The sequence below is a fragment of the Mixophyes fleayi genome, chromosome 10, assembly GCF_038048845.1.
Source record: "Mixophyes fleayi isolate aMixFle1 chromosome 10, aMixFle1.hap1, whole genome shotgun sequence".
NCBI lineage: Eukaryota > Metazoa > Chordata > Amphibia > Anura > Limnodynastidae > Mixophyes > Mixophyes fleayi.
Genome location: NC_134411.1, coordinates 77,838,445 through 77,862,569, shown reverse-complemented (window position 1 = coordinate 77,862,569; position 24,125 = coordinate 77,838,445). Strand labels below are relative to the sequence as shown.

The following is a 24,125-nucleotide window of genomic DNA, read 5'->3' as shown; positions in this document are numbered from 1 at the left end:
CTAGCACTACAAATATTACAGTGCTGTATAAAACAGAGCTTTGATGTAAACTACAACAAAGATTTCAATGTTAACTAAAATAAAAGCATATTCCGGGTGTTATTTAACTCCGTAAAAGCTCTTTGATGTAAATGGACCTGATAGAACTTCCTGCACTTCAACAAAGTCTTGAGTGCATATTGTTCCTTAGAGCGCTTCTTCCAAATCCTTAAATACATTTCACAGCCTAAATCATAAATAAATGTAATTTATGACAAATTCCTGAAAACTTTTACCTATAAAATACACTGATCAGCCACAACACTGATTATCACATTGCAATGGCACCTGTCAAAAGGCGGGTAAATTAGGCAGCAAGTGAACAGTCAGTTCTAGAAGTTGAGGTGTTGGAAGCAGAACAAAAATAGGCAGAACCTGAGATTCTCCGACATTGTCCAAATTGTGATGGTAGGACGACTGGGTCAGAGCATCTCCAAACAGCACGTGTTGTGGGGTGTTCCCTGTATGCAAAAGTGTATTGGTTATACCTTTGGCGTTGTGAAAGGTGTCAGCGGTGTTAGGTGGATGTGAAGCCACAAACGCTTTAAACTTAAACAGGTTGCTGTTTATTGAACTTGGGAATAACACTTGATTATGCAGGTACTCACAGTTGGTAGATACAGTTCTGTAGTACAGCAGCAGTCATGCAATACAGTCAGGTATAAACTTGTAGTAGTACACTTATATGCAGTCTATGTACAGATGCAGACTTGATGGTACTATGCACTCTGTGTGTCACTATCAGGGCCACCTTCAGAAATCATGGGGTCCAGTACGGGCCCCCCTGATGAGCGACACCCCCCCCCCCCCCCGCCCCATGAGCAACAGCGCAACACATACTTACCTGGGGGCCCGCTGTCTTGCAGTCCGCTGGTCTCCGCTACTCTGTCTTCAGCCTGGCTGTCACAGTGAATAGGCTGGCATTCTTTGTTTCCTGGATACAACAAGGTGCTGGAAACATGATAGCATCAGGGAGATGGTACAGATTTGTCGGCTGCACATTCAGGCTGCAAATCTCCTGTTCCACCACATCCCAAAGGTACTCTACTGAATTGAGATCTGGTGACTGTGGAGACTATTGGAGTACACTGAACTCATTGTGAGATTTGTGACATTAACTCCAAATGACATGTGTAACATGGCGTGCCATCCTGCTGGAAGTAGCCATTAGAAGAAGGGTAGACTGTGGCCATAAAGGGATGCACATGGTGACAACAATACTCAGGTACAGTGTGGCATTTAAACAAAGCTCAACTGTTATTAAGGGATTCAAATGTGTGCCAAGAAAACATTCCCCGCACTATTACACCACCAATACCAGCCTGCACCGTTGACACCAGGAAGGATGAATCCGTGGATTCAGATTGTTTGCACCAAGTTCTGAAACTGCCATCTACATGCTGCAGCGTAAAATGAGATTTCTCAAACCAAACAATGTTTTTCCAATATTGAACTATACAGGTTTGGTGGACCTGTGCCCACTGTAGCCTCAGTTTCCTGTTCTTAGCCGACAGGAGTGGAACCCGGTGTAGTTTTCTGCTGCTGTAGCACATCCACTTCAAGGTTCAATGTGATGCGCCTTCAGAAATGCTCTTCTGCATACCACTATTGTAAAACATGGTTATTTGAGTTACTGTCACCTTTCCGCTTAAATCAGTCTGCCCATTCTCCTCTGACCTCACTCGTTTTGCACACCATTCTCTGTAAACTCTAGAGACTATTGTGTGTGAAAATCCCAGGAGCTAGGCAATTTCTGAGATACTCAATCCCTTGGTAAGAAACAATCATTTCACGGTCAAAGTCACTTAGATCACATTTATTCCTTATTCTATTGTTTGAGCTGAACAACAACTGAACCTCTTGACCATCTCAGCATGCTTTCATGCACCAAGTTGTTTCCGCATGACTGGCTGATTAAGTATTTGCATTAACAAGAAGGTGTACGAGAATACCTAATGAAGTGGCCACTGAGTGTATATATCCTATTGATAATAACATTTCATGTTCTGAGAATAACGGGTTTGCTAATACTTTGCTCTGCTTGAATGTTTTTTCTCTTTCCTATTGCCTTTGAATTGCAGGCCCCGAGCGGTAGCTGAATGTGAACCAGTCTGTGTTTAGCTCCCTGCACTGCTGGTGTATGGGGGCTGGATTTATGGACGCTGTATTTAACAGACTGGCAGTAAGTAATAAAGATCATATATTACTCTGCTTGAGCCAGCTATAAACACCATTCACAGGCAGTGTGCAGTACGTATTTTACAACAGAAGTCACATTCAAAGGCTGAGCCGACTACTTGAATGTTTGAATGTAATATTAAATAGCAAACTAAGAAGAAATACACACAGACCCTTCATCAGGTGTACATTTTCCAATTATAGGGTTGTTGTTTTTTTACAAATAAAAGTGATATAATTTTAGAAAAGTAACCACCACATTTTAATAGGTTTATTTACGGTTAATTATAGACAGATGGACAGACAGATACTTTGCCCAGGCCCTAGCTATTGGCTGTTAGGCTTGACAATGTTCTTGAGTGCCCTGCTCACAGCCAGTGATGCTGAAGCATAATGCAAGATACCGGGGACATCTCCTTCTATACCCGCTGCTTGTATACAAGGTACAAAGTGGTGTGGGATTGGGCAGAATGAATTACAAGGTGAGACAGGGCATTTTGCATGCAGCAAGAGGAAGGGGGATAATTTTTTTTCTCCAGAGATCACTTTGTACCCTGCTAATTAAAGTAGTCGGCCGGCCATTGGGAGCTGGCAGATCGTTCCTTCTTGCCCTGCTATGAGACTGTTATGAAAGCAGACTGGCGATTTTCTCCTCCAATCACCATGTGTACTTTCTAGTCACCATGTGTACTTGCCAAACGCATTTTATTGAGCTCTGTTCTAGGGCACCAATAAGTTTCAACTTAAAAACACGGTTAGGGCCTCTTCTATCCATTACTAAGAAGTTTAATGGAGGGTCTGTTCTGCAGTTACCTGTATGATGGTCCCGTTAGACTGAAGCACAAAACATGAATGATATCAACACATGCAGTTGGAGTAATCCGAGCAGTTTACTGGTTTCATAGGCTTGGTATATGTCTACTATTTCTATGGTAGAACCCAACCAATCACAACTATATCTGTAACATGTGTCCGAGAGGGAGACCTTTTGACAAAAGAATAGTTTCACCTCACCTATTCATATAAACTGCTATCAGACTTGTTGTGGTTAGTTACTAGGACTCTGTATGTTAATTATATGTCTGTATTTTGCTAATTACACATTATATGGGCACTTTGGTAACTATTTTGTATAAATGCCTATATAAAACAATTCACTTTAAACAATAATATGCATGAGTGTGCTATGTTTTTTACTGGAACGTGAAGCTGACTTGACAAACTCATGTCCAATGTTGACACACTGAGCCAATCTAATTAGATGAGCCCAGTAACTGTGGATGGCGGATAACCAGAGCAGTCATCAGGGAACCAGATTTTAGGCAGTGCCTATCAAGCTCTGATGGATCCTGTGTCCTACACAAGCAGCGATTTGGGGCCCATTTGGTCTAAAACAAACAAAGGGCCATTGTAATCAAAATATAAGAGGAGCTTAAAACTTAAAAAGAAGTGTTCAAAAGAAGGAAGGAAGTAGTAGAAAGTGGAGCAGTAATTATTATTATTAAAAATCTTTATAGGGCGCCACAAGGTTTACAGAGTAGAAACATACACAACAATAAACAAAAAATACCAGGACTTCAATAACTCCAAACATAGCATGCACATTGAAGATGGAGCAGAAGAATAGGTAGAGAGACAGCCCTGCTCGCGAGAGATTACATTCTAAAGGGAGGGTAAACAGTCAGGAAGCACAATGGGGAGTCAGATGGGATCAATCACAAGAGAAGCGAGAGGACAGGAGAAGGGAGAGGTGAGGAAATCTGGCATGGAGAGCTGGTTAGGTGGATGGCTGGTATGCTTTCAGGAAGAAGGGAGTTTTAAGTGCCCATTTAAAAAAGTGCACAAATTAGGGGATAGCTGGATGGAGCGATGGAGGTCGTTCCAGTGGAGGGGGGCAGCCGGGATAAATCTTGTATTGTGGAGTGGGATGAGGTGATCAGAGTGGAGGAGAGGCGATGGTCATTGGTCGATCGCAGGGAACGGGATGGGGTGTGAGTAGAGAGGGGGTTGAAGATGTAAGGAAGAGTGGAGTGGGAGAGGGCCTTGTAGGTAATCTCTAAAGATGTATATTTCTAAGTAAACATCAGGTGAGACTCAATAGACATGAATAAGATGTCTGGTACACAAACATGGCTTCTGAAAACAAAAGGCAAAATATCAAAATCTTCATGTTCTCAGTACATGTGGGTGTTCTATTAGGAAGGGACAGATATGACTAGAGAGGCGTACATATGGAGAACATAAGTAGTTGGAAAATGTCACTTTTTGTCCTCGAGATATTAGCATTACTCATTTTCCATCTGAATTCAGCTTAATAAGTCTTTTCCTTTTGTGCATTTATAATTGCTTTATAAATATTGTGCTGCTCACACATATTGCCTTTTTACACAATTATTTCTCTTTCTTGTCATTCATTTGGACTTTAATAGCTTACATATTAGAAATAGAAAAGTAGGAAAATTAAGATGCAAATTACTTCCTTGCAGCACGCCATGTTTTACATGCTCTATAATACTGATAAGTTGGTACACATGCATTGGTTTTCAGCTGGCCCAGCTACCATGGTCACTGCGAGAACTCAGCCTGATGGAAATACGGATTATAAGGATTCATTTAAGAACCAGCTGCTCACTGCATTAGACCAATAAATACTTATGATGTCACAAAAGTGTATATATCAACTTCTATTTTTATGGAACCGCTCTGCAAAAAGAAAAAAAAAACGATTTTATTTTGTGGAGTGAAAAATTTGTATAATAAAAGGAAAAAACAAAAAATAAGGGAGATTGCACATATTTGAAACCTGGTTTCAGGACAAAATCACTTCTTAGCAGCGCAAATTGACTTCAACCGTACACAAACTTTGGCTGAAATTCAGCCCATGGAAATACGCTGAAAGTAAAGCACAATGCACATTATGTACATGTAAACCTATGTATTTAAGACATACTTGCCTATTTTTGGCAAGTTGTATCTGGGAGAGGGGCGTGTCTACAGGGCGGTACAAATATGCAGTTTTGTCACGGGGGCAGGGCCAAAATGAGGCGAATCACGTCATTTTAGCCCTGCAATTGCAGGATGCAGGAGACTTGCCAGCTCTCCCGAAAGTCTGTGAGACCGACCCGAATTTCGGTCTGGGAGAGTTGGCAAGTATGATTTAAGATAAGTTGAATATTTGCCCTCTTATTTTCAGGAGGTAAGTCAAGCATAAATGACCGTCTGATGATCAATATATTAGTAGAAACATATAAACGCTTTCCGTCACGGCTTCAAAACTGGAATGACCATGCATGAAAAATGTGCAGTAGAACCATGAACATGCTAAATGCTGGGATATGTAAGGCCCATTAAATGTAGGTGAGATTGACCATGTATTGATTTGCTCGCTGTAAGCCTTGGTCTGAGTAATTGACATCAATGACCGGATTCAAAGTTGGATATAAGTCGAAGTCTAATTGCAGGCTACCAAAATCCACTTTGTTTTCCTGTGCATGCTCAGTAAAATAAAGCACAAAGTATACTTCAAGCACAACTTGTGGCCATACCTCCCAACTTTCCTGATTTAGGTGGGACAGTCCGGATTTGAGGGTTCTGTCCCGCCATGCAGATAGGGAGAGATTTATCCCGATAGATGGAAAAGTTGGGTGATATGCCATGGTGAGTAGGTGTCCATTGTGCCTGCGGCAAGTTAAGGGTGATTTTTGAGGACAGGAGGGTTGTTGGGGGTGGTCTAGCGCTTAAAAACACAGGACACAGCCCCAGGTTGTGTAATCATGCATACTGCATCATGACCACGCCCCTTCACATAGACACCACCCCTTTCGGAGCTGTGTCCCGATTTGGATATTCGTAAAGTTGGGAGGTATGCTTGTGGCCCATCTGGAGAACCGGATCGGAGTCGCTAGCGTACGTATGGACAGAGAGGTGTGCACACATATGGAGGGGTTTCAGTTGCAGCTACTGACGGTTGGTGTAAATGTACCCACTGATGATGATGACAGCGCATATCTTTACTAGTTAAAAAAAAGAGGGTCCCCTTCCAAAAGTGGCAACCAGCACATGGCCATGTCTGGCTGGGCTGGAAATACTGTAACAGAGACACCCGCCCCAGCTGAATAGCACTGAGGCTCTTCTTGGCACCCCTGATTCATTAACTACTGTTGTGGAACTACAAGTTCCAGCAAACCCTGACAGCCATTGACTGGTGCTTGTTTACCTCTTTATTAGCTTCCTAAATCTATAAGGAATCTTCTTTGTCCGGTCCAATTGGAAGCAAAATAAAAGACCCTAAGAAAACAATAATTGTTTGCTCCTTGCAGATTATTTTAAGTGCAACTCAAAATACACAGGTATGGCTGTAATTTTGGGCCATAGGTTTACGCAAATGTGTGGCCAATTATACTGACAATTTTGAAGTTAAAAAAAATTACACACATATGCAAACGAAACATATCTGAAATCAACGACAATGTCTTTAATGGTTTTTAAACGCTGAACTGTCAGCTTGTGGACTGAAGGCTGCACAGGGTGAATAAAAGCAGCAGAGGTAAGAAGAGCAGGAATTGGACCAGAACCCAGTGGAGAACAGTATCCGGATAATCAGGAGGGCAGGCAAAGGACAGGATGGGTACAAGGGAGCCGATAGTTAAGCTTGTAGTGTGGCGAGAGGAGGAACTCTATATGGCTGCAAGGCATACTTGCCAACTTCTTGTAGTTGGCGTCCGGGAGTTGCCAGGGGGAGGTGGGCGTGCGGGGACCCGAAAATCGAGTCATTTTGGACACGCCCCAGTGACGTAATTTTACAGTGGGGGTCGTGGCCAAATGCCGCGATTCTCGGGCAATCGCAGCATTTTGGATCTAATTCTGCCCACTTCACTAGGAAGTGGGCAGATGCGGGAGATTGCCATAAACTCCCGGGAGCCCACCCCGAATCTGGGAATCTCCCGGACATTCCGGGAGAGTTGGCAAGTATACTGTAAGGACACATAATAACCTGCGGTAGCGGGGAGCAGTGAGCAGTCTGGAGGGGACAATGAATATGGCTGAGGGAGCAGAAAATACAAACATAAATGGATCTTCGGGAAAGTTAATGCCAAGAGGAGCAGTCAGTAATTGGATGAAGTACAGGGACACCGTGAACCCAGGGAAACCTTCATACAGCAGGGGGGATTGTGAGGATTGGGGGGCACGAGGAGCCCATGCTTAACGAAGATAGGGGGAGACATATAACAAGATGCAGGGTAACACAGGTGGAGTGGGGATGGGGGGAGTTTGAAAAAGTGGAGATGTTGCCAATAGCAACCAATCAGATTCTAGTTATCATTTATTTAGTACATTCTACAAAATGACAGCTAGAATCTGATTGGTTGATATAGGCAACATCTACACTTTTTCAAACCTGCAAAATATAAACATAATATATACCCCACAGTTTGTGGTGTAAGGTGCAGATGTATGTCCACAACATGGTATATTCTGGATTTTGCACTTTATTTTAGTGCTATAAAAATATATAACCCATTGTAAATCATAATGTATAGGACATTAGCAGGCAAATTATCTATTATTTACTAAATAACCATAAAGTGCACTGAGAGATAAAATGAAACTGAATTACAACCCCTTCACAATGCAGTAAAATGTCACACTATATTAATGGCCCCTAATTATGTCCTTCATCCTACAAAGCACGATGCTAATCTTTCAGACACATAGCAAAAAGCTTTAACCTGCCTGTTTCGAGGTCCTCTTGGAAACGGAACCCAGTACAACGTACACCAGCAGCTATTAGATATGAACGTCCATATGGCAGTGTGTGTGATGTGGATAGATGTGTCTGACCAGCAGCAAAATGGAAATTTAATTAACATGTTGCTAATCATATTTGGATGCAGACACTTATTGGGTTAAAGGTTAAAGAGATTATGCCAGTTGAAAATCTGTTTATGTAGGGGGTTGCTTTTAAACATGCCTTACTATGTCACATTAAAATGCAAATATTTCCAAAATGGACTGCACATATTACCTGTCAATGCAAAAAAAGACAAAAAAAAAAACAAACTCATAAAACACAATACACAAAGACACTATCAAACGACTCTACTTTCACACAGTACAAAAATAAGCATAATTATTTATCAATCATCAACAATTTATTTTACATTTGTCTCCTACATGCTGCTTATTTTAGCTTGATCTATGTCTTAAAGTAATTACGACAGTAATCATGACAGTGAGGGGGCACCCTCATGTGTCACTTACCAGTGTATGAAGGGTTTGTCAGAGTATGCCCAGAAATGTGCTTTTCAGCAAAAAGGCAACCCAACGGTGCAAACTGGCGCACACTGCTGCAGATGCGGAAATCCTGGCCCACAAATCCACTTTCCTGTACATACTAAAGCAGTCAATCACGTGACAAAACAAAACAATATTTGCCTGCTTTAAAATGAGCCTGAGGCGTTTGCTATCAGATAAGAATTAATGTGAGGCAAAATGGATACTACAGACTGCAATACAAGATCCGTGAGGCTGATATCATAGTTGTCATCTGACCATAGGTCATACATGCCAACTTTGGCAAGTTTGCCTCCAGGAGATGCGGGAAGGAAGGTGGGAGCAGAGCTCGGCGAATCGCATAAATTGGCTCCGCCCCCTAAACACATATTCATAGTTCTAGTCTATTATGGTAGGGGGCGGGGCCACAATGACCAGTGATTCGCGCCATAAGCCTCACCATTTAATTAATTACGTGTGTCCAGGATTCGGGAATCTCTCGGACGTTCCGGGAGAGTAGGCAACTATGCCATAGGTGTGTATAGCACATTTCAGTAGGGAGTGCACCCAGGAAAATCTGGAGATGGATACATTGCACCAGAGCCGTAACTTAGAATTTTAGCGCCTGGGGCGAGAAAGAGTAATGCCGCCCCTAGCCCTTAATTTTAACCAAAATTACCTAAAATATTCAAAAACTGCACCCCCCCCCCCTTCAGCGTTGCGCCCTGGGCAGTTGCCCGTCTCGCACAGCCCTAGTTACGGTCATGCATTGCACCGCATCTTCCTGTCAGAGGGGTGTGTCTAGCATCGCCTAGAGGGGAGGGTGTCTAGAAGTGCCCCCAGATCCTATTTTGCCACACAGTAGTGCCCCCAGATCCTATTTTGCCATATTACGTCACTGCGGGTTTGAAAAAGAGGAGGTGTGGCTTATAGCAACCAATCAGATTCTAGATGTCATTTTGTAGACTATACCACATAAATGATAACTAGAATCTGATTGGTTGCTATAAGCCACACCTCCTCTTTTTCAAACCCGCAGTTTAGTAAATATACCCCCAAGTGTCTAAAAAGGATCTCGCCGTTGTATCCACCAGTTTCCTAAGTATTTGATTTCTAACTTGAAGCTTTAGTTTGAAATAGATGTTTTGGTCCGAGTCCGCTTCTAATCCCATCCTTACAGCAAAGGCAAAATTGCTGTGTTTGCAAACTTTTTTCCGGAATTAGTAAAGTTCAAGCTTGCTATAGGTATAATTATAAACAGCCCTTGACGCGTTTCAGGGTTACCAAGCACTTTCATCCATGTAGGTTTAGTGGCCATTTGAGAGAAACGGCTGCGGTGCTTTTATAAATGGACTGTGCTTGTGCCCCTATTTGAATGGGTCTGTGCGCACAAGCCTATTCAACTATCTATCATTTTCATGAACAGTTGCAGGTGTTAAAGGTCCCCCATGTGAATGGCAGTAGTTTTCAATAATGACCAACTACACAGTACAACTTCCATTGATCTTCATATTATATATACCACTGATAGATGCACAAAATTGCCAGTTGCCAAATAGCTGCTTTAATATTGGTGGATGATAATGACACTCACGCGGACACACACACACACACTTTTACCCATTAGCAGCTGCAATTGTTATTCTGCTAATTTATGTATCAGTTGTTCCCACGCCACTTACAGGCCATCTCTATCTTCTGTTTTAGGTCATTGTACAGAAATAGACTCATTGTACAGCGTTGAGTAATATATATCAGTGTTTTATGAAGAAAAACATATTATATGCAATTCTCCCCATCTAGTCTCATTTATGGGCTTTAAAACTAAAGCGGTCTAAGTGCTGTTTACTAGTGATGACGGCTGTGCATGCATGCTGATAATTATGTTTGCAATCAGACAAAAGTTGCAAAAATTTATTTTATGGAGAGTAGACATCCTATATTATTATTATTATTATCATTTATTTGTTAGGCGCCACAAGATTTCCGCAGCGCCATACACAGTACAAACAGTACACTATATAGGGTGAAACAGTACAGAACAAGAAACAAAAATACCAATACTTCAGAAACTCCAGGCAGGCTGCTGCAATAAGCATGGAGCAGAAGAACAGGTGAGGAGACAGAAGGGAAGAGGGCCCTGCTCATTCGAGCTTACATCCTAAGGGAGGGTTGACAGACCAGGCACAAGAGGAGCCGGTTGAGGCAATGGGAGAGAGGGGAGAATGAGTGGAGGAGATGGGGGTTAAGTGGATGGGTGGTAGGCTTTGAGGAAGAGGTGAGTTTTGAGTGCACGTTTGAAGGAGCACAGAGTGGGAGAGAGGCGGATGGAGCGAGGGAGGTCATTCCAGTGAAGGGGGGCTGCACGGGAAAAGTCCTGGATTCTGGAATGGGAAGAGGTGATCAGAGTGGAGGAGAGGCGACGGTCATTGGCCGAGCGCAGGGAGCGGGCGGGAGTGTGAATGGAGAGGAGGTTGGAGATATAAGGGGCAGTAGAGTGGGAGAGCGCCTTGTAAGTAGTGGTGAGGAGTTTGAAAAGAATTCTGTAGGGGAAGGGGAGCCAGTGAAGGGCAAGGCAGAGAGGGGAGGCAGAGGAGGAGCGGCGTGAGAGGTAGATGAGTCTTGCGGCCGCGTTGAGAATAGAGCGGAGGGGGGAGAGACGAGAGTGGGGGAGGCCGGTGAGGAGGAGGTTGCAGTAATCCAGGCGGGAGATGATGAGTGCGTGTATGATGGTTTTGGTGACCTCCTGAGAGTGAAAGGGACGGATGCGGGCGATGTTGCGTAGTTGGAAGCGACAGGCTTGGGCTAGGGAATGAATGTGGGGGGCAAAAGAGAGAGAGGAGTCAAGGGTGACACCCAAGCAGCGGAGTTGGGTGACGGAGGAGATGGTAGTGTTGTTAACGACAATGGAGAGGTCATGGTGGGATGGGTGGTTCGGAGGAGGAAAGACAATGAGTTCAGTTTTGGAAATGTTGATTTTGAGAAAGCGCTCCGACATCCAGGAGGAGATGGCGGAGAGCCAGTCAGATACCTGAGCGAGGAGGGTGGGGGAAAGATCAGGTGAAGAGATGTAGAGTTGGATGTCGTCAGCATAGAGGTGATACTGAAGACCAAAGGAGGAGATGAGAGCGCCAAGTGAGGAAGTATAGAGCGAGAAGAGTAAAGGAGCGAGAACAGAGCCCTGCGGGACTCCAACAGGGAGAGGGTGGGGGTAGGAGGAGGAGCCAGATGTTGATACAGAGAAGGAGCGGTTAGCAAGGTATGAGGTGAACCAGGCAAGGACAGATCCAGAGAGGCCAAGAGAGAGAAGGGTTTGCAGCAGGAGAGGGTATGTTATCCTATAACATACTAATAAATGTATTTCATGGAATAGAAAAAACAAAAAAAAACAAAACTTTATCTTTTAATGCACTCAATTTAAAGCACTGCGTAATATATCAGTGTTTTATGAATAAAACACATAGTTTCCTTCTCTCCCGGAATGTCCGGGAGACTCCCGGATTTCTTGGAGTCCCGGACTTCCGGGAGAGCAGGGCAACCTCTAGGTTTCTGGCCACTTCACGCGTCTTCGAGATTCGCCCGCCACACCCCCGGAGGTCAACTTGCTGAAGTTGGCAAGTATGATAAAACATAATAATAATAATAATAATAATAAATGCAATTCTCCCAATCTATTGTCATTTATGGGCTTTAAAACTAAAAATGAGCATTTAAAATATAAAAAAGGACAATATAAGCACGGTCATAGAACATGCCAATATGAAGTTTGTTGTACACCAAGGCCTGTCAAGTATATGATAGGCTTGTGGGCACCTCCCCAGTAGCAGTAGTAGAAATGCTGTACACCATTAAAGTAAATGGCACCGCAGCACGTTTAAAGGCACATCACAAAGTTATGAACGTGTGTGTTGAAATAACTTCCTGCCACCAATGAGCCAGGAGATATTTTAGTACAACTCTGTACTTTTCAGATGGAGGAGCAAATACATTTTAACTTGTCTGTGAAGAATTTTTAGCAGTATAATTACACAGTATGAGCCCTCAGTCTGCTTGATTACAGGACAGGCTCTGTGTGGTACAAATGTTCTGGGTCAGTGACCTGCTCTAAAAGCCTTCTCTATATGTACATAATAACAGACACATGTTTTAATGATAGCCATCAAATGATAGAACATGGTATAGGTTAGCTAGGGAATAGTAGTGTTAGTGACCACACACCACACTGCAGCAGAGACAAAATGACAGACTACCCATAAGCCTTAGAAACTGGTACAGACAGTGAAATGTGATCACTGATGTCGATTCGACATGCTGGTATATCAGGAATGTACAAAATAACGTAGAATTAAGCAGCCAGTCAGTGAAATCTAGGAGTCAGCAGGATCATTTCAGTAGCCAAGAAAGATATGCAATGGGGCAGGGACTGATGTGAATGAGTTCTCTGTACAGCGCTGCAGAATTAGTGGCGCTATATAAATAAATGATGAGGATATGCAACCTAGGATTAGGAGCCAGCAGTAATATCTTAGGTGCATAGGCTAACTGGCACAGTGGATAGCATCGCTGCCTAACCGCTCTGGGGCAGTTGGCTTAATTACAACCAGGGCACCAGCTGTGTGAAGTTCTCACTGTGTTTGTGTGGGCTTCCTCCAAGTGCTCCAGTTTCTTCCCAGAGTCCAAAAATATACTGGCAGGTTAATAGACATTGAACAGTGTGTATATGTACGGTAGAGAGCATGTAGACTGTAAGCTCCACTGGGACTAGCCTGCCGCAAATGACTAAACATTCTCTGTAACATCTTGGCACTTAAATAAAAGCGAATAATAATCTGGCTTCTTGTCCAGCCCTGATACATTTATCAGTTGAAGCATCAACGTGATAGCCAACAGTTAATAGCTGTAAGGAGAATATAGTAAAACCATGCAAATTACATAATCATCTTCTTTTCCCTTCTTCTGACAGTTTTCGTAAATATACTTAGGGATTTACTGAATCCATATTTTAGGATTCTGTTGAATACTAAATCCTTTTTAGAAAGAATGATGTCACATATAAAATCTGAACACTAATTTGCATATTAACACCAAGCAGGAGGGGCCTATAATGAAAAAAAATGTATATTGAATTGTAACTCATATAAACAATACCTCTGACTCTCACCAGAATAACTGGAGAATAAGGATTCAGAATCAGATGATCGAATCCATATGATTTATATAAACGCAAATCCATACTTGCCAACTCTCCCGGAAAAAACGGGAGACTCCCAAAATTTGGCCCCTCACGACAAAACGTCATTTTACTCGTGGGGGCTGGACAAAACGACGCAACTCGCGGCGTCCCACCCCCTCCTGCCCATTAGTCACGCCCCTCTCCCGGACGTCGCCTACTGAAAGTGCGCAAATCTTGTTAAGAACCCAAAGTATTCCATTAAATTCTGAATGGAATACAGGATTCAGAGGCTTACTAAATGGAGAGAGTCACAAACATAGTACATAAACAACTTTTCAATTAAAAGGTATGTATACCACGCTCATCAATTCTGTTTCACAGCCTGCTATGGTCCACTTTTAAAAATTAGTTGATCCTACAAAATTGGTCTGCTCACTGTTGCATGTATGGGGTGGAGGGGATTCAATTAACCGCAAGTGTCAATGGAGCCTTGCACAGTTCTAGTAAATAAGGTACTGAAACTTTTACTTATCTAATAAGCAAAGACTTCAGAATGGATTTCAGTAACAGGCTCTGGCAACACTTTGCTATCAACTGAATTCCCCCCATGGACGGACATATAGCTTTTCCTGACCCTTGGCAAACACACTTTAAAAGCTATACTTGAATGAAACAGTTTATAACATTCAAAAACAGGCCCCATATGAGGGTGACCTGGTTTCGACAGCCAGACAATATCTCTCCTCAAGTAGGCTACCCACAATTGCCCATCCTGCGCATTAAAACTCAACAGTGACATTACTGATGAAGAAATCAAGGACGCCATCCAAAGCGCTGATGGCCCGACAGATATACTACATTTTACTACAAACATTTCACATGTCACTTAATCCCCTATTTGCACTCAATGTTTAACTGGATCTTGGACAGCAAATCATTTCACCCAAACATTACCAAAGCGAATATCATAGTGATCTAGCATAGTGATTCTAACTACTGATGTCGCTTTTGAAACACAGATTTGAAAATGCTTGCTAGGGTTTCAGCCAATAGGCTAAACCCACTGCTCCCTAGCTTGATCCATCTGGACGAGGTGGACTTTGTCCCAGCCAGGCAAGCACTTGACAATACTAGACGCACCATCAACATAATCCACCTTATCAACAAAACTAAGAATCCTTCCTTGGTGCTTGCCGGGGACATAAGGAAAACCTTTGAGAGGTGCCCGTGGTCATATATGGTTCTCACCCTCAAACTCTTTGGTTTTGTGGGAAAATTTCCCAATTAGTGCCCTCTATTGTAACCCTTCTGCCTTGTTCCTCACTAATGGCCTGACCTCCAACCCATTCTCGCTAGCTAATGGCACCAGACAAGGCTTCCCTCTCTCTCCATTAATATTCGTCCTGGTCATTGAACCCCCTGGTCAGCAAAATCAGACAAACCCTGACATTTCCCGAGTCTCCACCACTAAGACTGAGCGGACTGAGTCCTTCAAGTATCTTGGAGTCATCAATACGAAATGTTATGACCGACTTTTAAGGCCAACTTTCCTCCACTCCAGTTCCTCCAGGTAGATCATTTTGTCCAGACGTCACTTAAAGCTGCGCCTAAACTCTAGCTCTTCCCATCTGACCGCACATGTACATACAATCCCGACTATAAACGAGCCATCACCTTCCTCTACCACTCAGTTCTAACACAGCAACAAACATTTCCGACACTCATGTGTCTGAGTGGGAGGCTGCCTTGGGGTCCTCCCTTTGAAATGGAGACGTGGGACAAAATCTGCGTCGCCTTTAAGAAAAATTGCTATAAAGATCCTTACAAGGTGGTATTTGGTCCCTAATCGTCTGCATAAAAACTACTCCGGCTCTTCCACACTGAGCTGGGGAAAAGGCGGCTAGACGGGCAGTTTTAAACACATCTGGTGGATCTGTCCGAAGATCACACCCGTTTGGGGTGAAATAACGACCCTTATTGGAAGTGTTACTACGCTCACGCTTCATTTGTTCATTATTAATTTGCTACTTTGTGCCCCTGTTCTGCATATTACTCAACAAGCTAATCTTACATATCTTGTACTTCATTTTGGAGATAAACCAAATGTGATTTATATCCCCAGCCTTCAGAAAAACATAGTTAAGGCCTTTCACCAAGTTTGGGACCTGTGGTATAATTACTACGGCATCTCCCTTTCAGGTCTCTCCTAAGCCTGCTCAATTTACATTATGTCTGTTTTCAATCCCCAACAACCCCCCTTGCCTCCTACACTGTGGTACTTTATAGTTATTCCTATGGAATACATGCTTTTTATGTTTTGGTTGCTACTCAGTTACGCTATGTATGGATTTAGTCTTTTCTTTGACTGTATTTTACCTATGTGACTCTGCCATATATTTTACTTCTTCACATGTTTTGTTACTAGTACAGCTTTTTCTTTTTTTAAAAAAAAATTCTAAATAAATCAAAAACGCTATACTTGACAATCTCCATTAGCCACCTAATTCACCTAATTGCACTATCATCTAATTCAGTATACAGTAAAGGTCCATAATGACCCACGGTGAACTACAAAGGACCAAATGTTTTAGAATGTACACTTACAAATTCAATATTTCCAAATTCAATTAACAATTCATTTTAGAATACATTTAACACATAGTTTGTTGATAGTTATCCTTGATAGGGTTTTTTTGGAACGCACCAAAATGTTAAATGTACAAAGCCCTACTAAAGAGGGGCGCGCTACCTCTTTAATGAACTGATCAGATAAGCTCTTTAATGAATTCATACATTTTACATGGGAGTTCATGTATGTTGTCTGGTAAAATGATAGAAGAATACACAGTTATACAGATTCAATGGACTCATACAAGCATAGATATATAGCTCAGAAACATTTGGGAATATTCCAAAGAATTAATCACAATACAAAATAATACACAATGGGAAAGCAAAGAAAAAAAAAAGAGCAACTTTGCACCTTGGCAAAACCATGTTGCATTCGAGGGGGAGCAAATTCAAAATGTGATGTGTTCTGCACGTTTTGTCGCTATCCAATAACGATTGTCGAATCTCAATTTGTGTTTCCAATGCACAAATATTTATTCTCAAAAAGGTAGCAGAATAATTCAAGCGAAATATAATAAGTACAGCCGTTACTTATCGCAGGCGCTCTGGATCCAGTGAACAGTCATTCAGGTCTGAAGTCTGTGGTCAAAGATGACTGTCCACTAGATGAAAAGCTCCTGCTTATATGCAGATAGAATACAGTGAAACAATGCAGATGACGTGGCTTGCTTCTATTGGTCCAGGCTTCAGGAGGGTCCAGGGTGTTGCAGATCATAGGCTAGTTCAAACCAAAATATCCAAAGTTGGGGGTCATCTCTCCAAAGGATGTGTTCCGACTTTCCCCGCCAAGAATCCAGTCTCAACTAGTCTATTAGCATTTTATAGTCAGCATCACTTTAAAGGTTTATTCCCTAACATCAATAACTAGAGTATGCAATGTGCGATCTCTTCGCCGTATGAACCAGACAACTGATGATGAATAGGGGATTAAAATGATAACAGACATGACACCTTTCCTTTAACCTGAACCATGTGTTTTACTAACATGCATATAACTTATAATATTACACATAAATACTACTATATTTCGACATAAATAACTGTGTTGCAACTACAATTAATGTGTACTAATTGCAGATGTGTGTTTGTGCTAATGTATATGAAAAGTATAAAAACTGCTATTGCCACGTGTTGCGGCTGGATACGCATATATTGCCACGTGTTGTGGTTGGATACGCATATTTTCAGACAAAGACAACCAAGTTTGCTAGATATTAATTGAAATGACTTTCTCCAATTTGCTGACTTCGACAGATGACAGATTTATAATTGGGGTAGGGCATGTTCTAGATCAACTTTAAAATTAAGTGTACAAATAAAGCTATAAAGTATTTGTGTGCTACATGAAAACGCAGCCAGTATTTATCTTATGTGCAAAATAATAAACTCATTTCCACCCCTTGCATTGTAACATGGTTTTTTTCCAGGCAAAAAAAAAAAAAACGTACTCATTTTTTTTTTGCCTTACTGTCCTTAATGAATCTGGCCCAATATCATTGGTCAGAGGCTGAACTGATTGCATGTAAACGAATATTGAAAAATATATCAGAACTTACAGAAGGTAGGACGTTATCAGCCTTCTGTTTGAGCAGGCCGTAAAAATCCACTCCCACTGGAAAAGCAGAAAATGTGGCACTCTTGGCGTCTTTTTGCTTCTTCCTGCTGAAGGTCCGGGCCGGCAGTGTGCAGAAGACCCTGCCTGATGCCATCATTATTTCTTCTCAAGAACTACTAAACAAAAGAAATAATATTAGTTGTTCAACAGTAAAATAATAGTGAGCACTGTGCACACTAAACATGTCCACATACCAATGGGACAGCTGTATAACCATGGTCTGGTCATAATACTTTGACAATATATTGGTAATCTCAATGTTTAAACCATAAGCATAAAGGATGAACACAGAACTAGATTGAGACAATGTAGCTTAATTAGTGTTAACCAAAACCAACAGAGTTGTGTTTAAATTTTCAGATCATCATCATCAGTTATTTATATAGCGTCACTAATTACGCAGCGCTGTACAGAGAACTCATTCACATCAGTCCCTGCCCCATTGGAGCTCACAGTCTAAATTCCCTAAGGTACACACACACACACACACACACACACACACACACACACACACACACACACACACACCCCAACCCCACTGGTTACTTATATATAAAATCTGTGAAAGCCTAAAACATACATTATAAAAACCCTACTCAGAATTCACTAGTGACTGCGAAATAAAGGGGCAGGTATGGTATAGATAGACGGAGCGGGGGGTAGAGGGGGGAGTGAGAGAAGCAGGGGATGAGGCATAAATGAGAGCAGATGGGTATGGAGAGAGGGGGTTACCTTGGATGAAGATAGGGGCACATGGGCAGAGTGCAGGGGCGGCAGCTCAGTTTCGGCAGCACTGTACTATACAGCAGCAGCCGTGGCGCTGTCAAAGAAGCTGTATACAATACAGCACCGCGGCTGCTATATAGTACAGTGCCGCTATATGCAGGGGCACTTCTTTAGCGGAGGGGAGGGGTTTCTGGAGACCCAGAAACCCCCCTTCCCCCGCGTGCGCCCATGGAGTGGATGGATAACAGATAAGGGAATGTTGAAGGATCACAACGAAGACATAAGGAGTGAGGTGAAGAAACACAGGAGTGGCGGGAGGAACAGGACGGGGAGCCTTGCATTATTTAATATCTTCTACATTATACTATATACTGTAAAAATGCATGTAAAATTAATTTCACACTATCAAAACCCTCAAAAATCTTCTGAAGGCCTGGGAGGCCCCCAGTCATTCATTTCCAATTTCCTTTTAAATTCTACTTCAACCACCGTTTAAAGTCGTGTAATTTATTTTTCCAGAGATACAAGAGCTGAATCTCCAGCAATACACCACCGAATGAGGTCGAAAACAGCATTAGCAATACTGATACCAGTGACATGGGACCAGACCAGAACAAGATTTCACTTTTACATTTCTCTGGGCTTCATGAATAAGTCAGATCGGCCGTAGCTGAACTTCTAAAGAAAGAAAGTGTTGCAATACATTCAGTCTTAATGATTCGTCACTGGCGACTGGCTGTCCATCAATGTCAAGTGACAGTAGCCACAATGGGCCTCATTTGAGTTAGGAGCAAAGCACAAACAAAAAAAAACGAACAAGCCCAATGCTTACAGTGGATACAAAGTCTACATACCCTTATTAAAATTGCAGATGTTTGTGTTGTGAAGCCTGAAGTCATTATTAATCATATCAGGCCATTTTCCACCTTTAATGTGATCTTGCAAATGCAAAATTAAAATGAAAAATAGATATTTTTTAGGAAAAGTTGACATGAAGTGGAAATAAAAAACTTACAATATCATGTTTGCATAAGTGTGCACACCCTTCCATAATGGGGCTCTAGCTGTGTTCAAAGTTAACCAATCACATTTCAAATCATGTTCAAAAGGTAACCAGCAATGAAAGGGACTGTGATTAACCCCAAATAAAGATCAGCTGTTCCTGTAAGATGTCCTTGCCGGTTTCTTGGTTGCATCCTACTGAGATAGCCATGGTCTGCAAGGAGATTTCAAAACATCTAGGAGATCTCATTGTTGAAAGGTACCAATTAGGGGTATAAAAGAATTTCAAAGGAATTACATGTACCATGGAACACTGTCAAGACGATCATCAATAAGTGGAGAAAATGTGGCACAACAGGGACATTGACAAGATCAGGATAACCCTCCAAAGCGGATGACAGGACAAGGAGTAAACTCACCAGGAAAGCTACCAAGAGGCCTGAGGCAACGCTAAAGGAGCTGAAGGAATTTCAGGAACAGCCACTACCTGCGTGTGACAACAATCTCCCCAAACCATGAAGGAATCTGATGAGACCAAGGTTAAACTTTTTAGCCTAAATTGTAACAGATATGTTTGGTCAAACAGTAAGATAATATATCATGAAACCTGCAGTCAGAAAGCTGAAGATGAATTTCACCTTCTAACATGATATTGATCCAAAGCACATATCAAAGTCAAAAAAGGAAGATCAAAGTCTTGGAACGGCCCAGTGAGAGCCCAAAACTCAATTCCATACAAAACCTGTGGGACGACCTAAAGAGGGCTGTGCATAGGAGATTTCCTCACCATTTGACCTTTTTTTTGCAGGGAAGAGTGGGATAGACAAAGTCAAGGCAGTAAATGTATCAAGTTGAGAGTCTTCTGGTGGGTTTGAAAAACCAATCAGATTGTAGCTATCATTTATTTAGTCCATTCTACAAAATGACAACTAGAATCTGATTGGTTGCTATAGGCAACATCTCTACTTTTCAAACCCGCCAGGAAAACTCTCTGCTTACTACATTTACCCCCAGCGGTGCAACGTTGATACTTATTCAAAAGGACTTACTACTACAATAAAATCAAAAGGTGCTTCCATAAAGTATTAGTTTATGGGATGTGCACACTTATGCAACCAGCAAATTGAAGGCTTTTTGTTTTAATTTATTTGTCCCAAATTTTGTCTATTTGCTGCACAGGGTTTCTCTGCTGCCTATGTCCTCTAGAGCAGTGTTTTTGAAAACTGGTCCTCAGGACCCCTAACAGTGCATGTTTTCCATTTCTCCTTGCTGGAGCACAGGTGTAGTCATTACTGACCGATACATTGTAACAGATCCACAGGTGGTGCTAATTATTTCACTTGTCACCCAGGAAACCTGCACTGTTAGGGGTCTGTGAGGACTGGGTTTGAGAAACACTGCTCTAGAGCAATATGACATATGCCATGAACATATAAAATGGAAGCAGTGCTGCTACATTGGTAACATAATTTACTTTCAGCTACAAAGGTAATCATTTGCCAATGGCAGATGGGCTATATGACAAGTAGCCATGTTTGCCTCTTCAGAAGCTTGACATCATTTTGGCACGCTAACATAATTCACTTTGAAAATATTTCCCAGTGAGATACATGGTAGAATCTGAAATGGGTATACCTGTCCAGATAATAAGAATTGCTATTCAACAGAAAAACATGTTACACTAAATATATAGCAACATAATATGTTAAACGAGAGCATGGGTTTCACCCAAATTAACAAATAATGATAAAAAGAAATACACTTTATATTGGGGGGGTAGGAGGCACTGTAAAGTCTCAGAAAATGAATATCTTAAAATCAAACAAGCCACAAGTGCTAAATATATAGCATTAAATAAAAGTATATAATCTTCTGCCAATATATTCATTCAAATATGTATCTTTAATATAAATAATATACCAAATATAAAGCACAAAATTAAAAAACAACACTCAGAAGCTATCAAACAAAATTAGTATTATAACTACTAGCAGGCTCAATAAGTTATTGAAGTATGTATAATAAGGTATATTAATGGGATATAACATCACATGATGTAATACAGGAGCTGTGTTTGGTGTTCAAAATTTGTGAGTCACAGAAGTATGGTCATCTTTATAGGAAATTATGAAGAATACTCATGAGGTAGATCAGGTCCACTCCGTCTATTCCTTAGACCAATGAAAGTTGTAAACGAACACTATTCGTTGCATCCAAATATAGTATCTCCAAATATTCTCTCCCAGACACGTGACAATTGTTTGCAGTCTTACTGAACCAGTATGGGAATGTCAATATTCAATCAATCAGAATATTCCAACTGTATAGAGATGAGATGCACCTCATAACATACTGACAGTTGTGAATAGTAAGCGGCACTATGTTGTGAAGTTCACGGAGAGATATTGCTACAAAGTAATCACAACAGTTCAACTGACATAACTTGGCAGATTTGTAATGAAAGGAGTATAAATTAAAATCTGGTGTTATCTTTGCTGAGTATTCTGAAGTCTCTTAACGCGTTTCTCCACCCCCAAACAGTCCATAGTAAAAATGTAGGCCATCAGTAAATGTATAAAATTGTAAGCAAAACAATATCTTCAAAAGTTAGCAACAGTGCAAAAAGGTTATCTTTATTTTACAAGTTGTGTAAATAGAAAGAAAATAAAAATTCTCTGGGGACGAATATTTATTGCTTAACTCAGAGAAACATAACATTCAGCCTCTTTATAGCATCCAAAGATTCGGCTTGACAACTATCGATGTTGGCACCTGATAAGAGTGAGATATAAGATAGAAACAGAGAGAAAAGCACAGTTGTATGTGTGTATGTATGTATGTATGTATGTATGTATGTATGTATATATATATATATATATATATATATATAGTGGTAGAGTCAAGATCATCTAGTACAACTAGCAAGAGATAGTGAGCCAGTAAAAGCAATAAATACAGATATTAACAAACATCCTAACATGTATATCTATACTTGCACTGTGGCAAATACGGATATATGAATAGATGAGAGCAATTCATTGTGCAAATCGGTTTGTATTTTCCACAGTAACCCCATTAATACTCATAAGATCCGTTGTTGGGTCCTATCCACTTTTTCCTACCAATTGTCAATCTCCTGCTTCACCCTTCATAATAGAAAATGGCTTAATGGTTTATGTTTTAATTAGAATAAGCCAAGTTTAACCTACAACACCAAGGCACAGTTGAGGCTATGTACTAAAGGAATAATATAGATTATATTTTCATTCACTATAAAGTTATTCAGTATGGACAACGTCTCACTAGGGAAATAACTACTGAGGAGCAGTCTCATACCAGGCGTGTCACTCTCATTAATGTATTAAGGATTAACTCTCCCATTTATCCGAAGACAATCTGAGGGATTATTAAGTATCAACGTCTCACCTCATCTCCATTAAACCTCCTCTCCCTGCACCGGCGACGCCGCTCCGTCGCCATGGAGACGCAGTCAAACTTCCGGTCTGCGGGTGAAGCTTGCTGGGAAATGTAGTCCGCTTTATATTGGGAGCGTTATGTAATATAATGTAAGGCTTGTGCAACGTGTAACTGTCTAGATGTTGCTGTACTACAAGTCTCAGCATACCTGCAGAACAACTAATTTTCCAATATATACACAATTGCTGATTATTCAGTGATCTCCGATATCTGATATTATGAAAACTAGAGAACAGAGCTGAAACAAACTTAAGGGACAATATTATCACTAATTCATCTAATAATCATCATCATCATCATCATTTATTTATATAGCGCCACAAATTCCGCAGCTCTGTACATAAAACTTATTCACATCAGTCCCTGCCCCATTGGAGTTTACAGTCTAAGGGGCACATTTATCAATATTCACATAAAGTGAAAAGTAGTTTCCAATCCTTATCGCAATGATAAGGATTGAACTATTTCTCACATTTATGTACAGCCCTGCACAGAAACAGCAGTTCCGAAAAACTGCTGTTTCTGCGATGTAAAAAATCATACTTACCCCCCTCTTCTTCCTCCAGGTCTTCTCCTCGTTCTTTTCATTCTTCAATTGCGCATGTCCAGTTCCAAGAACTGGACATGCGCACACAGATCCCCTCTCTGTCTCTGCAACGATAGTTGCAGAGAGAGCGCGCTGAGTGACAGGGAGGGATCATGTGATCCCTCCACACATGCGCTGTCCAGCTCTGCTCTTCGGAGCAGAGCTGACAGCAGTGGATTTCTTCAATTCGGATGATGTACACCAGCTTCAGCTGGCGTACATTATCAAGACAAGTTCCCGTTTTTTTTCGGGACTTGTTAGATTGCGGCCAGGAGCAGTCACCATTCTGTTGAATGGTGACTGCTCCCAAAAACGAAGAGGAATGCAAAGCAGCAGATATCCATGATATCTGCTGCGATGCACCCTTAATAAATTTGCGGAGGACAGGAGGCACCTTAATGACCCGTTAAAAGCACTATCGTGCT

The 24,125-nt window shown here is 41.5% G+C and overlaps 1 protein-coding gene across 3 annotated transcripts in view; it reads right to left on the bottom strand.

Annotated features, from left to right (window-relative positions):
• LOC142104325 (uncharacterized) overlaps window positions 1-23,138 on the bottom strand; it is a 190,069-nt gene extending 166,931 nt beyond the window's left edge. For 2 of the 3 annotated variants that reach the window (XM_075188922.1, XM_075188924.1), the window contains exons 1-2: window positions 23,064-23,138; window positions 17,851-18,025 (exon numbers count right to left, since the gene is read on the bottom strand). In XM_075188922.1, coding sequence (XP_075045023.1) covers window positions 17,851-18,006 — 156 coding nt within the window. In that variant the 5' untranslated portion in view covers window positions 18,007-18,025; window positions 23,064-23,138. The remainder of the gene's footprint in view (window positions 1-17,850; window positions 18,026-23,063) is intronic. The other variant, XM_075188923.1, reaches the window with a different exon arrangement.
• Between the last annotated feature and the right edge of the window lie 987 nt (window positions 23,139-24,125).